General features: G+C 44.7%; 1 protein-coding gene across 2 annotated transcripts in view; it reads left to right on the forward strand.

Moving 5' to 3' along the window:
* Positions 1-12,374, forward strand: part of MSH2 (mutS homolog 2) — a 100,906-nt gene extending 88,532 nt beyond the window's left edge. Inside the window, exon 16 of one of the 2 annotated variants that reach the window (XM_074949395.1) lies at positions 7,736-12,372. In XM_074949395.1, the coding sequence (XP_074805496.1) occupies positions 7,736-7,906 (171 nt within the window). In that variant the 3' untranslated portion in view covers positions 7,907-12,372. Of the gene's footprint in view, positions 1-7,735 lie in introns of both variants that reach the window. The other variant, XM_074949396.1, reaches the window with a different exon arrangement.
* The last annotated feature ends 4,091 nt before the right edge of the window (positions 12,375-16,465 follow it).

Here is a 16,465-nt window from a genome sequence, read left to right on the forward strand (position 1 = left end):
GAACATATCACCGGACATCAGCAATACCAGGAAGGATAAGCTGGAGTTCTGATGAAAAGCGGAGTTGGGAAAGTAACTGAAGTACTTCCTTCATGGATTGTATTTTCTAAATAGACAATGTACCCTAAATTCTCTATTACTAAGGGACAATCTTCACTCATTAAAATATATTGCTTTCCACAATGAAAACTCTCAACAACTTTTCATGAGTGATAGAATCCGAATACTGGGGTACAATATCTAAACTGTATTGTTAAAATTATATTCACCTAAATGTGGGTTATTGCTGATTATGCACTATATATGTATCTTATCTATATGTATCTTATGACTTTTAAAACAAACTTTGTATGTGTGGATAATCTAAGCACTTATACCCAGATGTACAGACACTAAATTTTTTTAACATTAATGTCAAAGATTAGCATACCAGGTGTGTGCTATGCAAAATGAAAGTCGTCATTCTTTGAGTGCTTGTTCATGTCCATTCCATTGGAGGTGTATGTTCTCGCCACATGCTCTGGTGCCAGAAGATTTTCCCTCAGTGGTATCCATAGGGGACTAGCTCTGGCATCCTCTGGAGTGGACGACATATGCGCCTGTATAAGGGGCGCCGCTGCCCCCCAACCCGCCCCCGTCAGTTCCTTCTTACCACCAGTGATGGTGCTGCAACGTCCCCTTGCCTTGGCAAGTTTTTGACTATTCCAGTGTGTTTTCTAGTATTTTTTGCTATATATAGTTGTTGAGAGTAGTTTCCAGTGTAGTTCTTATTAGTTCCCTTAATGTAAGTATAGAAAAAGTTAGTCCCCTATTGGGACTTAGCCCAGAGATGGGGCATGCCCCAGTCTCCGGGCTTCAAGCATTGTGAGTGCTGTAATAAAACCTGTGACCATCTGCGATCCTCACCAAAGCTGTCTGAAGTGCTTGGGGGAAACCTACATAAGTGACAAGTGTTGCATTTGTAAAAATTTTAGGAGCGGGACATTCAGCTTCGAGTGCTCCTTATGGAGTGGGCCCTCACACCGGCCTCCGAGCTGGCCAGACTGGACTCTGCTCCAAGCACCTCTGCATCAGTGGGGAGCACCCCACTGTCCCCAACTTCTGACTGGCGCCGATCCCCATCACCAGTGCTTGCTAAGAAGCAGAAGAAACACGCTGGGAGAGAGCGGTCTCCCATGTCCCATAAAGGAGAAAGCTGGAGCCGAGCAATGACCCACGTGGGGCAGCTCATCCCCGCCGGAGCACAGCCAGGTTTCAGCATCACCATCTGATCTTTCGAGCCCCCTCTGGGACCTGCCCGCCACCCCGGGAAGTGGAAGAGGCACCTGGCAGTGCCGTCCACGCTGGAGCCTTTCAAGCTGCTTAAGGACATATTGTCCCTTTTGGTGCAACCAACAGCTCCGAGAGAAGTTGCCTGCTTGAGAGACAAGCCCTGTGGCCCTTACAACAATCCCCATCTCCGCAGCACCACTCCCCAGCAGCATTGTAGGCGGCATTCCTCCAGCAGTCTCCAGAACTGCGCTATCGTCCCTCCAACACAAGCTGGCTGGCCTGCCAGAGCTCCCAGCACTGCTCTCCGTAATACCACTGTCAATCACCGGCTATCTGGCGCAGACCTCCTGAGGCGTGCTGCCAGTCCCCAGAGGCCCAGCAGAGGTCTCCTGAGCATCCGCGTCGCTCTCCAGACTCGCGGCACCGATCCCCTGAGTCTCGATGCCGGTCCCCAGAGTCACGCCACCGGTCTCTAGATCGATGGTACGCATCTCCAGAGGCCTGACGCTGGTCTCTGGAATCAAGTCAAAGATCTTCACGTACCCAGTCACCAGAGCCATGGCGCTGTTCCCAGAGTGAGGCATCAATTACCGGGCTGCCATCCCTGATCCGCCGAGCGCCATCACCAGAGGCACGGCACCGAGCTCTGACATCCCGGCACCAGTCCCCAAGGGAAGAGCACGGAGACAGCCAGCATGGAAAGGGCAAGGAGGTGGCAGCAGTACCACTCTGGTCCTCGAGACGAGTCTCTTCCTCCTCAGACTTGGAAGGCAAGGAGGTCACAGTGTGCCCAGGCCAACATCACCCACCAATGGCATTGGGATTTCCCCCGAGACTGCCAGTAAACGTGTGGCCTCAGGGCCAGTGGCTGGCTCTGTGGGGGTTCCCTCAGATATCGGAGCATGTGCAGCAGTCGGTCTCAGGGACATCTGAGAAGCAATAGGTGACAGTCTCCCGTTCACCCCCAGACTCAAAAGAGGAGTTGGAGCAGGATGCCCAGGGCCAGCCAGCCTCGGCCGAGGCTCCCCCAGCAGGGGAAATGGAGTTGGTTGACTCCCCTGTGCCCGCCTCTTTATCCTCTTCACCTGATGAGGCAGTGGCGGGGCCCTCCCACGTGGTTCCCCAGGAGGGTGTCAAAGCTCACCACGAGCTACTTAGATTCGCTGCCACTCTTTTAAGGCTGGATGCCAAGGTATTGTCGGAACCCTCCGACACCCTATTTGACATATTGAGCACAGCAGCCCCTTTTAATGTGGCCCTGCCCATCCCCAAGGGTGTGGTAAAGTTAATCAAGGCTTTGTGGCAAACTCCCTCCTCCCTGCACCCCATCTCCAAGCACACGGGGAGAAAATATGTCCTGGTTAAAGGCTTCCAATACCTTTACACCCACCCTCCCTGAGCTCGTTGGTCACATCCACTGCCAATGAGCATGACAGGCAGAGGCAACCCAGTTCAACCCCTAAGAACAAAGATGCAAAGAGGCTCGATTTGTTGGGCAGAAAAGTTTATTCAACTACCAGCCTCCAATTGCAAGTGGCCAACCGCCAAGCCTTGCTTGGAAGATATGATTATAACATTTGGCAATCCATGGCCAAGTTTGTGGACTCATTGCCAAAGGGCTGTAAGCAGGAGATCCTGGCCATTCTCGAGGAGGGCAAGACAGTGGTGAGGGCTGCCCTCCAAGCAGCCTCAGACATGGCAGACTCTGCAGCCAGGACCATGGTTTCGGCCATGGCCATGAGAAAGGCATCTTAGCTACAGTTACCCAGGCTCTTGGTGGAGGTTCAGCAGTCAATCCAGGACCTCCCCTACGATGGCCTGGTGCTGTTGTCAGACCAAACAGACGACAGATTGCACGGTCTAAAAGATTTCAGCGCTACACTGTGCTCCCTGGGTCTTTGCACGCCCACGCCTACAAGGATGTGGTTCAGACCGCAGCATACCTAGAGATTCGGGAGCAAGTGCAGGTCGGAGCCCTACCACAAGAAGGGTAATGGCTATAAGCACTGTCAGGGCCAACTGCCGACCACCTCTGTTCAGTCGGGTTCTACCCACCACTAGCTGGATAGCAAGCAGGCCTTTTGAGGGTGTGCCCCAGGGCGACTTGAAGATCGATAGGGACAAGGTGTGAGTCATTATGATTGCCCCGGCTTGACCTTGCCACGTTGATTCGGCACACTCATGGACCCAATGAACTCTTCCCAACTGTCCAGGACCTGCTCTTTCAGGATTGCAGATGGTTACTGCACCCAAACCTTGCCTCTCCCCACCTCACAGCGTGGATGCTGTGTGGCTAAATTTTGAGGAACAAGCTTGCTGTAGTCAGGTCCAGCAAGTTCTCTTGGAAAGCAGAAGACCCTCCACCAGAGCAACTTACCTGGTAAAGTGGAAGTGCTTCTCCTGTTGGGTGTCGGACCAGAATATCTCTCTGGTCCAATCATCTCTACAATCCATCCTGAATTACCCCCTTCACTTAAAGCACCAGGGCCTCACCTTTTCATCCATCAAGGTGCACTTGGCACATTGGCCTTCCACCCTCACATCCAGGGTAGATCAATATTCTCACACAAGATGATGATCAGATTCCTGAAAGGCCTTGAAAGACTTTTCCCGCCAGTCTGGAATCTGGTTTCCCAATGGGATCTCAACCTGGTCCTCTCCAGGCTCACTGGCCCTCCCATTGAGCCTCTGGCTTCCTGCTCTCTTTTGCACCTGTCATGGAAGGTCACATTCCTTATATCTATTGGCGAGGTGAGTCTCTGAGATTAAAGCTCTTACATCGGAGCTCCCATGTAGAGTACTCTGCAAGGTACAACTGCGTCCCCATCCAGCCTTCCTGCTAAAGGTAGTGTCACAATTCCATGTTAACCAGGATATCTTTGTCCCAGTGTTCTGTCCAAAGCCTCACACATCCAAGGAAGAGAGGTGTCTGCATACCCTAGATGTCAGGCGTACCCTGGCTTTTCTACCTGGAGTGCACCAAGTCCTTCCGCAGATCCACTCAGCTCTTCATTGTGCTGACTGACAGGATGAAGGGCCTCCTGGTGTCTTCTCAGAGGGTTTCAACCTGAATCACTACCTGCATCTGTACTTGCTTCGCGATAGCACAGTCTGTGCCTCCACCAATAGTGATGGCTCATTCAACAAGAGCTCAGGTGTCGTAGGCCACTTTCCTGGTACGTGTCCCTATCCAGGGCATCTGCAGAGCTGCAACGCAGTTGTCAGTACACACCTTCACGATGCACTATGCCATTACCCACCAAGCCAGAGATGATGCTGGCTTTGGCAGAGCTGTGTTGCAATTGACACGTCCATGAACTCCTATCCCCTTCTGGAGGTACTGCTTGGGAGTCACCTACAATGGTATGGACATGAGCAAGCACTCAAAGAAAAATATGGCTATTCAACTTTCGTAACTGTTCAAGATGTGTTGCTCATGTCCATTCTAATACCTACCCTCCTTCCTCTCTGTTGGAGTTCCGGCAAGAAGGAACTGAAGAGGGGGGAGGGGTGGCGCCCCTTATACTGGTGCATAAGCGTGCAACTTCAGAGGGTGCCAGAGCCGGTCCCCTACAGATGCCACTGAGGGAAAAACTTCCAGCACCAGTACATGTGGGGAGCGCACACACCTACAACGGAATGAACATGAGCAACGTATCTTGAAGAACAACAGTTAGGAAAGGTGAGTAACTGTTTTTTTCCCTGGGGAGGTTTGTAGCCTATACCCATTTAGACTCTTGTTCTTTGAGTAAACTTACTATTGTTGGTGAGAGCATTACTGGTTAATCTGCTTAAAGACTTAGCTATTTGGACTCTGGAAGTTCAGTGTTTTATAGATGTTCTGAAGCAGTCTTTAGGTTCAAAGACCGTAAGAGAATTTGGGCTGAGATTTTTCCTCTTCCTCATCAGACGAAGAAAAGGCATGAGTGTTCCCTCTTGGCCTTACGCAGACTCTGGGAGGAGGTTGAGGAGGTGCTGATCTGAGAGCAATCTCAGATGTCAAGGGAAGCTGCCATGGTTCCAGTGGTCTGTTGCCTTTGTCAGCACCAATTGATCATTCAGTGTTAGATGCTGCCGTTGATCATGGAAATGAGCTGCCAATTAAAATTGTTCTCCTTACTCTTTGTTCTTCCTTTTCCCCCTCTAATAGGCTTAAGCAAGGTTTCATTCCCCAGAATGCCTCCTAGTAATAGGTAACAGGAGGCTTTCTTATAAACAGTCTCTAGTTGGCTTCTCTGCCATTCTGGGAGTCCTTGTGCCAATAATGATCCCATATTGCCTTTTCACCAAGGGTGCCAGTAATGGATCCACCTTATCCTAGTTACATTGGTGCATGTAAATCTATTTGCAGGTCTCCTAGGTTTGTGACATATGGAGATGAATCTGAGGAAACCATCTCCTTATATTGGTGCACATAACAAAATTCATGTGGTGGGGATGGGGCTGAGGGGTTCGGCGTGTGGGAGGGGTCTCAGGGCTGGGGCTGAGGGTTTGGGTGTGGGGGGATGAGGGCTCTGGCTGGGGGTGCAGGTTCTGAAGTGGAGTCAGGGATGAGTGGTTCAGGGTGCGGGAGGGGGCTTAGGGCTGGGACAGAGGGTTGGGGTGTGGAGGGATGAGGGCTCTGGCTGGGGGTGCAGGCTCTGGGGTGGGGTTGGGGATGAAGGGTTTGTGGTGTGGGAGGGGGCTCAGGACTGGGTGCAGGGGGGTGAGGGCTCCATCTAGGAGTGAAGACTGGGGTGGGGCCAGGGATGAGGGGTTTAGGGTGCAGGCTGCTCCAGGGCTGCGGTGGGGAGACAGGACTCCCCTCAGCCCTATCTCATCACAGCATCTCGAGGCCAGGGAGAGGTGCCTCTCCCCAGCCGTGGCAGCTCCAGCGGGGCTGGGCTGGGCCAAGGGAGGGGCTCCTCTCTCCCAGACATGGCAAGTCCGGGGCAGGTCTGCAATGGGGCTGGCGGGGAGGGGCTCTTCTCCCTGCCGCAGCCGTGAGCTCCTGCACAGGGCTTAATAGGCAGCTGCGCGCGGCTGCGCAGCTTAGAGGGAACTTAGCCGTAGCTGTAGTTCTTCAAATAGACTTAGTCCAAACCCACATTCCTTCCTATAAATCTTTTTATAAATCCATCTTCTTGTTATGGAGTCCTGAGGAAGTGGAAGGATCTGAGGGATGGTTGGGGCAACAGTTCCATACAATACTGTACTCCGAAGTCTGAATGTTCCTCCCTGTGAGGAAGCATACACACAGCCCTGTGGTCGTGGCCCAGTAGGATTCCAGTGGGGTTTCCAGAGTACGTACATACACATCTCAAGAGTATGGAATCTGCAGTCTACTCAACTTAGGTTACTTTTTACCAGTAACTGTTCTTTTGTTGCATCTTAATCAAGGTCAGGGTAAAATAATCTGCAAAATTGTGTCTGAGTTCAAATGATGTCATCTCTTAATTGGATGTAAATTAAATTGCTGTAACCAACTGTAGCAAACCTCTCAAAGTAGGGGGAAATGTTTCATTCTTAGGTGTTTTTTAAAAATACTCTTAAGGTTATACCATACAGTGTCACTTCAGAAAGAGACACAGTAGTACTGCATAGTTTCAGCTGTTTTGTCTGTGTTAACTTACCAGATGCATTAACATCACTTCTAGAGGCAGACACATGCTATTATTTCTGCAAGTCCTTTAGATTGATGAAGGTTCCCCACTGGATGTGCTTTGCATAAGCACTTCATGCTAGGAAATCACAATTATAGGAGCCATGGGATTAAGCAGGTTATTGCATTGGAGTCGCACAGTGCAATAGAGGCTTATGCAGAATCTTGTACTCTTGACATATTATGTTACCAACACAGGGATATTGAATACTAGTAAAGAATTTGGTGCTCTTAATGTTTGGTTTTATTGCACGCCACTTCAATTTAAAAAAGTTCTGCTCATTGGTTTCCTTTAAAGTCAAATGCATAAAGCTTTTCTATTTTCATGTGTTCCCCTTGGTGAGTGCCAGTCTCTGGTTGCTTGGTAACAACTTGTCCTTTCCTTTGTTTTTAAAAACATGTTTCTATTTGCAGTTTAGCTTCATAATAGCTGTATAGGTATTCCAGCTGTTGCCAATCAAATATATTGGAATAGTCTCTATGTTCATGTAATGCACAGCTCTAGAGCTAAACTATGGACTGGGATTTAAATATGAAACACACACAGTAGATCCAGCCTTTCAAACTAGCAGGTTTTTAAATCTACAGGTCTTTACATGGACAGTTACTAACCTCTAACCATTTTTGTTTGTCAACAAAAGATTTCTACCCATCGTTCAGAAGGTGAAAGCACTCTTATTGCTCTGCTACTAATTGCTCTACTAAATCCTTTACTTCAGGAAAACTTCTGACACTTAATGAAATTCTGTTCTTGATGCTTCCTTGGTGGGATTGGGGAGAGAATGATCTTAAAGGTGAAATACGCTTTCATTTTTCTTTCAGGAAGGTGAAAAAATAATTCAGGAATTCCTTTGTAAAGTGAAAGCATTGCCCTTGAGAGACATGTCAGAGGAAGACATCAGAACCAAACTGAAACAATTGAAAGCTGAAGTGTTGGCAAAGAACAACGGTTTTGTGAATGAAATTGTTTCCCGAACAAAAGTTACTCCATGAAAAAAGCTAAAATGACACTGCTTGAAGTGTTTTAAGTCACAAGAGCTATCATTTTCTTGTCTTGTATGTTTTATGCTTTGTGAGGTTTTGTACTCACTACTGAAGCAACACTTCCTCTTGACTTGTAATTACTTTTTAAAATGAGTACCTGTTGTACCTGAGTAATAGTTTAGTAACTGCTGTTTTCAATAAAATCATTTCTCGAATATCAGGGAAGTGTGAATAAAAGAAAGCCATAGATTTTTTTTCCAGAAAGTCAAACTACATGTAAACTTTTACCATGCTGTGTTAGTTAAGAAAGCTGTCAGTTCTAGCGCAAAATCTACAGCTGCCCTCTACTGCGGTTATTTTTCATTGTCATCACTGATGCTTTACTCGCTGGTCCAAAAGAGTACCCGGGATAATTGCAGTTTTAACAGGGCTGTATTAGTGATGTCTTTTAGAAAAACATTTGATAAGGATTCTTAGCTAATGATTAAACATTTAACTGGTTCTGACTGTACTCTCTTTAAATGCAAGGGATTGTTTATGCTCGCTTGAGCCAGATGTAGTACAGGCTAGTGCACTTTCCATTCCAGTGCTAACTCTTCATTGTACAGAGACTGCCAGTCATGTGGTGGGTTGTAATGTGAACAAACAGGAACTAGGATGACGCCACCAATTTACTTTCTTTTGAGAGTTAAATAAGCCCAAGTCCCCAGAAGGGAGAAAGCTAATTCATTTTACCTGATCTACTTAACATGCTTCATGGGGGGGCCCTGTCTTATGTATGCAATTATTTGAATTGAAAGAGGACACAACTGTCCTGTGCATATGCTATTACTGCATCTTACATACGGTGTATCAGCTAGTGTGCTTCAATTCAGAGTGCCGTAATCTCCCTGTGTTGGCAAGCCCTGAAGTACATCAAGGTACGAGTTTGCCTGCACCACTTGCCTAACTCTGAAGACCTTGCTTGTTAGCTATATCATAGAATCATAGAATATTAGGGTTGGAAGAGACCTCAGGAGGTCATCTTGTCCAATCCCTACTCAAAGCAGGGCCAACCCCAACTAGATCATCCCAGCCAGGGCCTTAAAAACCTCTAAGGATGGAGATTCCATCATCTCCCTAGGTAACCCATTCCAGTGCTTCACCACCCTCTTAGTGAAATAGTGTTTCCTAATATCCAACCTAGGCCTCCCCCACTGCAATTTGAGACCACTGCTCCTTGTTCTGTCACGTGCCACCACTGAGAACAGCCAAGCTGCATCCTCTTTAGACCCCTCCCTTCAGGTAGTTGAAGGCTGCTATCAAATTCCCCCATACTCTTCTCTTCTGCAGACTAAATAACCCCAGTTCCCAGATATATGTTGCTTTATATCTAAAACTGGCAGTCTGACAAGCTTTATTTAAAAAAAAAAGTGATGTCTGGCTTTGGGATTATAAGAATATATATATGCTGAAGGTGACAGACATGACTCTTTGATATATGCTCTAGCAGAGATTAAACCAGAATATGTGTTAAGGATGTTGATAGAAGCGTGCTGTTGAAAAACTAATTGTGTGTGTCTGAACTATACACTTATTGGAGTACAGTACATATAATTTTATTACTGCAATGTTTGTTTCTAAAAGGGTTATACTAAACTTGAGAAGTTGATCATTTTTACTTTTAATTCAGTAGAAGTTGGAAAATAAGCATATTATACCCTAGCAGATGTAGGAAAACGTTAATTCGATGCAGAGATTTTATGTACATTGGACTCTGCCACAATACCTTATTTTTGTTTTAATTTAGAATGCAGTATACTTTGTTCCTATTAAACATTGTAAGAAAAAATATCTTAAGTATAGTACTTATATACAGTATTATATAGTGTCTGTAAAGTAACTAGATTGTCAGTCAGAATAGAATTGTATAAAGCAGTGCAGAGTACTGCAATACAAGTCCATTTTCTTAATACACAAACATTCTTATAATATAGATACTTGGGAATCTATTTAAATTACTATAGAAATTCATGGGAAGTCACAGGGTTTGAATTAGATCAACCTGTTTCACTATATCTAAAGAAAGCTAGCAGTCCTTTGAAGACTGTAAGTGACATACACCTATTACAAGCCTAGGGAAATGAGTTACTAGTATATTTGCTTATGTGAAGATCACATGCTTGAGTTAATCTCTTAGTGAAAATGTTGTCATGTTGTTTATGGTCCTTGTGACTGTTAATCTATGCATGCTTTCCACCTCAACCATGGAAGAGGAGTTTTACTTCTGCAGCATGCCTGCTCAGCTCCACCGTTGTGTTACATGGGCACTCCACAGGATTTCGGCTTGGAATCTAGTGGGCAGGGTACAAGAACCATCTTGGTTTCTCCCATATTGTGCCCTCCAAATCCCACAAGAAAGGAAGGTGTAAAAACCTGAGGCTGTATTAATGTACACTGCTTTTCTGTGTGCACTTGAAACATCCCCTTTGAGGGGCACCAGCAGCAGCTGTGCCAAGGGAACCCCCAGAGGACAGCTCCTTCTGGAGCCAATGCTGTCCAAAGTTATGAGAAAGAGAAGTATAGTCAGGAGGTCTGTGTCAAGATCAGGAAATATACTCAAGAGCATGGGCCACTTCTGCGGATGCTCCATTGCAACCTGTGGATTAAAGGTGGGGAAATCCCTGAATGCTTCTGCAGGATGGAGGAACCCTCCAACAGACCTGTGAGTAGGAAATTGTGAGTTGAACCTTGCAAAGTTTCCTCCCATCATGCAAGTTGTTCCTCTGAAGGGGAAAAGGGTGCGATTTGTTTTAATTTAAATCAGTGACCCTCCGACTGAGGCTCAAGAGCTGCAAGTGGCTCTTTAATGTATCTCCTGTGGCTCATTGCAGCATCTACTAAAACACTGTGTGACTTAATTATTAACCAATTTAAGTTATCCTGAGCTTTTACTATGTTAACCAATTGTTGTTAATAAAATAATACTTCTCATTTTGCTATGAGAATGAATATATGTATGACTGACCAAGTATTTTATTAACAACAATTGGTTAATAGTAAATATAAATAGTAAATGAAACGAATACTCAAAAGAGCCACAGTAGTGTGAAATGTTTATTGCTAATCTGGTTCCTGAACCACTGAGGTCTGAGCATCACTGAATTAAATCTAGCTTCTTTTTTTTCAGAAACATGTCTGTAATGACAAGAACTGTGCCAGGAACACATCTTAAATGAAACAGGAACTGTGTCAAGAATGCAAAGATTATCAAAGCTTCAGAACTAAATTGTGCCATTATCAAGAAAGCTTGAGGCCACGTCCTGTCAGTCTTGAGTCAAGATGTAATTTTCTTTTTTGCTCATTCACACGAGTGTTCTCAAAAAGCTTGGCACTGAATACCTTCTGCATATTCAGTATCAGTTTGTAATCTGTGCAGTTGCTTTTCATTTAGAAGGCCGTTGAGGAAGAAATAGCTTTCGGTAAAAGGAAAGGTCATATTACCAAACACTACTAAAATTCATTTCTTTGGAAAATGCCATTTTCTCCCTGATTACTTTAGCATCTGTTCACAAAATAGAATGGAAGAGCAGTGTAGTGTATGTGCATGAGTGCAACATCTATTCAATATACATATGAAATACTTGTTTTATTTTTCTATTGCAGTCATAGGCAAATGAGACCTGTAGCTTAAGACAACTGAAAAGAGCTAGAACAATCTGATACAGTGGTAGGGAGAATTCAGTGATCAGATAAACAAGTTAATGAATTAAAATAAAATCAGCCTATTAATTCTGAGACTCCAGTTCTCATGTGACCAGTAACCTAGCTGTAGTGTTTGCCTTTAAGCTATTTAAGACTAATATGTATAGAATAACACTGATCTGAATGTCCAGTTGCAACTGCATGTTCACCTCTAACAACTGATAAATGACTTTAAAATCTGGTTTTTGTTGTATGTTGTAACTTAAATGTTTATGGAATTTAAGATGGAGTACAAATATCCTAGCTAAATGTGTAATTTAACTCCTTGTCCATTGAATATAATTGAATGCACTGTCATCAACTTGTGAAACTAATGACATTTTTATACTGTTTAAATATTCTCAAACAGTATTAATGAGCTCTTTCTTTATTCAGTAATTCACCCCCTGAGTACGTGTATGAGAAGATTTAGACCACCAATCACACTTGGTCAAAACATCTAGGGAGATAAAAAGATACAGTAGATAATTGCACTCTATATTATAGCTTTGGCTCGACAAACAATTGAATTGGGACACCAGTGTGACCTAAAAAGTCTTTTACCACCACAAACTAGTGAGGGGGCCAGCTGCTTGAGAGGACATGTGAACAGGGAGTCTTCAGCATAGGGTAACACTGCTAGTGCAGTACAGTAACTTCTCGCCTAACATTGAAGTTATGTTCCTGAAAAATGCTATTTTAAGTGAAATGATGTTAAGCAAATCCAATTTCCCCATAAGAATTAATGTAAATGGGGGGGGGAGGGAGGTTCCAGGGAATTTTTTTTGCCAGATGTGTGTATATATACATACACAGTTTTAAACAAACAATTTAATACTGTACTGTGAAGCTTGGTTTAGGTGGTGAAGTCAGAGGGTGGAAGAGGGTGGGATATTTCCCAGGGAATGCCTTACTGCTAAATGATGCGCTAGCACTTGGCTGAGCTCTCAAGGGTTAACACGTTGTTAATGTAGCCTCACAGTCCCTGTGGTAGCATGAATGGAGGGAGGAGACCCAGCATGGCAGAGAGACACCCAGCATGGGAGAGACACCCACCCACCGTGTGTGTGTGTGCGCGTGAGAGAGAGAGATGCATATTGCCCCTTTAAGTATGCTGACCCCACTCTAAGTACACTGCCTTTTGAAGTAGATCAGTAAGTTGAGACAGCAGCTGCAGCTAGCAAGCTCCCTCTTTCCTGAGCCCTGTCATATCCCACCGTGCTCTGTGGAGATGGGGTACAGGGGGAGGGGGACACCCTGATATTAACACACATCTCCCTCCACCCCCCGCACAGCAAGCAGGAGGCTCCTGGGAGCAGCTCCAAGGCAGAGGGCAGGAGCACCACACGGCAGCACGGGGAGGGACGGCTGAACTGTGTTGCAATTGGTAGCCTGCTGGGCGGCTGCTGCACAGGGAACTTAGGGGAGCTGATGGGGGGGGGGGGGCTGCCAGCCTACCCTGGTTCCAAGCCCCCACCAGTGAGCTGCAACAGGCTGCTCTTCCTGCAAGCAGTGGACAAGCAGGCGGCTGCCAAACAACATTATAAATTAGCATTGTGCAACTTTAAACGAGCATGTTCTCTCCCTGATCAGCAACGTAACAACATTAATTGGGATGACATTAAGTGAGGAGTTACTGTACACAAGAATTAGGGCCGTCAAGCAATTAAATTAATCCTGTGATTAAACAAAAGTAGAATACCATTTATTTAAATTCTTCATGTTTTCTACATTTTCAAATATATTGATTTCAATTAGAACACAGAATACAAAGGGTACAGTGCTCACTTTGCATTTATTTTTGATTACAACCTAATACAAGTACTGTAGTGCAATCTCTTTATAATGAAAGTTGAACTTACAAATTTAGAATTATGTACAAAAAATAAGTGCATTCAAGAATAAAACAACGCAAAACTTTAGAACCTACAAGTCCACTCAGTCCTATTTCAGCCAATCACTCAGACAAACAAGTTTGGTTATTTGCAGGAGATAATGCTGCCCACGTCTTGTTTACAATGGCACCTGAAAGTGAGAACAGGTGTTCTCATGGCAGTGTTGTAGCTGGCATCACAAGATATTTACATGCCAGATGCACTAAAGATTCATATGTCCCTTCATGCTTCAACCAGCATTCCAGAAGGCGTGTCCATGCTGATGATGGGTTTTGCTCGATAACCATCCAAAGCAGAGCGGACGGATGCATGTTCATTTTCATCATCTGAGTCAGATGCCACCAGCAGAAGGTTGATTTTCTTTTTTGATTTTTGGTGGTTCGGGTTCTGTAGTTTCCACATTGGAGCATGGCTCTTAATAATACATATGAAAGCATTCTCCACACCTCATCCCGCTCAGATTTTGGAGGGCATTTCAGATTCTTAAACCTTGGGTCGAGTGCTGTATCTATCCTTAGAACTCTCACATTGGTACTGTGACATTGCACTCTATAAGATTTTATAAAAATATGCTAATGAGTGTGAATATAATGTAACTGGCATATGCTTCATGCAAAAGGTCTCATGTAAGGTATCTTTACAAAGCTTATAGTCTACTGAATGTGTTCATCCTATTTGTATGAATGTATCATTCTTGTATCTGAAACTAGAACTATAAAACATAACTGAGGGCCTATTGTAATTATGCAAAGTGTGGGCCATTAATGGTGGTTTGGAATCTTGATGGCACCCATTAACCAGGACAATTGACCGTAGATGGCTTTGTTTTACTTGTAAGTTTTCCTGTATAGGTGTGTGTTGGCAAGTGAGTAATGAAGTCTCACAGTGACATGTGATCATGTCACCTGAACTGGAATCCATCTTTAACCTGGTGCTTGTCCATTGTGAAGGAGGGGTGGGAACCCAGAGAGGGACAAAGGATTCCCACCTTATGCAAAAGATATATAAGTGGGTGGAACAGAACAAAGGAGGCTGCAATCATGAGAAGTCCCCTAGCTACCACCTGAGCTAGATCAAGGGCTGTACCGGGGAAAGGATTATGCCAGACTAGGAAGGCGTCCAGTCTGTGATAGAAGCTTATTGAAACATCTGAGGGTGAGATTTTATCTGTATTCAGTTTTCTTACTGTATTAGACACAGACTTGCATGTTCTATTTTATTTTGCTTGGTAATTCACTTTGTTCTGTCTGTTACTACTTGGAACCACTGAAATCCTACGTTCTGAATTTAATAAAATCACTTTTTACTTGTTAATTAACCCAGAGTATGTATTAATACCTGGGGGGGGTCAAACAGCTGTGCATATCTCTCTATCAGTATTATAGAGGGCGGACAATTTATGAGTTTACCCTGTATAGCTTTATACAGGGTAAAACAGATTTATTTGGGGTTTGGACCCCGCTGGGAGTTGGGCATCAGTGTTAAAGACAGGAACACTTCTTAAGCTGCTTTCAGTTTAAGCCTACGGCTCTTAGGGGACATGGTTCAGACTTGGGTCTGGGTTTGCAGCAGGCTAGCAGGTCTGGCTCAAACCAGGCAGGGCACTGAAGTTCCCAGGTGGGAGGGTAGAGAAAGCAGGGGCAGAAGTAGTCTTGGCACATCAGTTGGCAGCCCCAGGGGGTTCCTGTGATCCAACCAGGCACAGGTACCTTCTTTGCATTTTGTCAAATCTGCTGTGAAAGTGTTCTTAAAATGAATATGTGCTGGGTCATCATCCAAGACTGCTATAACATGAAATATATGGCAGAATGTGGGTAAAACAGAGCAGGAGACATACAATTCTCCCCCAAGGAGTTCAGTCAGAAATTTAATTAATGCATTTTTTTGTTTTTTTAAATGAGCATCATCAGCATGGAAGAATGTCCTCTGGAGTGGTGGCTGAAGCATGAAGGAGCATATGAATGTTTAGAATATCCCGCACGTAAATACCTTGCAACGCCAGCTACAAAAGTGCCACGCCAAATGCCTATTCACACTTTAGAATAAGAAGCAGTCAGTAGTATCTCCTGTAAATCTAAACAAACTTGTTTGTCTTAGTAATTGGTTGAACAAGAAGTAGGACTGAGTGGACTTGTAGGCTCTAAAGTTTTACATTGTTTTGTTTTTGAGTGCAGTTATGTAACCAAATAAATATATTTGTAAGTTACACTTTCACAATAAAGAGATTGCACTACAGTACTTGTATGAAGTGAATTGAAAAACAGTATTTCTTTTATCATATTTAAAGTACAAATATTTGTAATAAAAATATAAAGTGAGTACTGTACACTTTGTATTCTGTGTTGTAATAGAAATCAATATATTTGAAAATGTAGAAAAACATCCAAAAATATTTAATACATTTCAATTTATATTCTATTGTTTAACAGTGAGATTAATCATGATTAATTTTTTTAATCAGTTAATCATGTAAGTTAACTGCGATTAATTGACAGCCTTAATAAGAATACATTGTATTTAACTTCCTATGGCAGCACAGGCTGATGTTTGGTTTCCCTGGGGGAGTCTCTTGTTTAGGAAATCATGTATATTTGAATCTTGAAGGCGGGGGGGGGGAGGCAGAGAGGGAAAAGTAAGGACAGGATAAAATTGGACAAGGGCATGAGGCAACCACCAGCTAGGGTTTTGCCAACTGTCCAATCACACAAACCCAAACACCCTTGCCCTCTCCCCCTCCCCACTCACCCCTTTCCACCCTCCCTCTGTCGCTCACTATCCCCCACCCTCACTCACTTTCACTGGGCATGGGGTTGGGAAGTGGGTTCTGGGCTGGGGCCAAGCAGTTTGGAGTGTGGGAGGGGGCTCTGGGCTGAGCCTGGGGCAGGGGGTTGGTGTGCAGGAGGGGGTTTGGGGTGCTGGCTCTGGGAGCGGGCTCAGGGCTGGGATGCAG

This window comes from Natator depressus, chromosome 3 (genome assembly GCF_965152275.1).
Source record: "Natator depressus isolate rNatDep1 chromosome 3, rNatDep2.hap1, whole genome shotgun sequence".
NCBI classification, from domain to species: Eukaryota; Metazoa; Chordata; order Testudines; family Cheloniidae; genus Natator; species Natator depressus.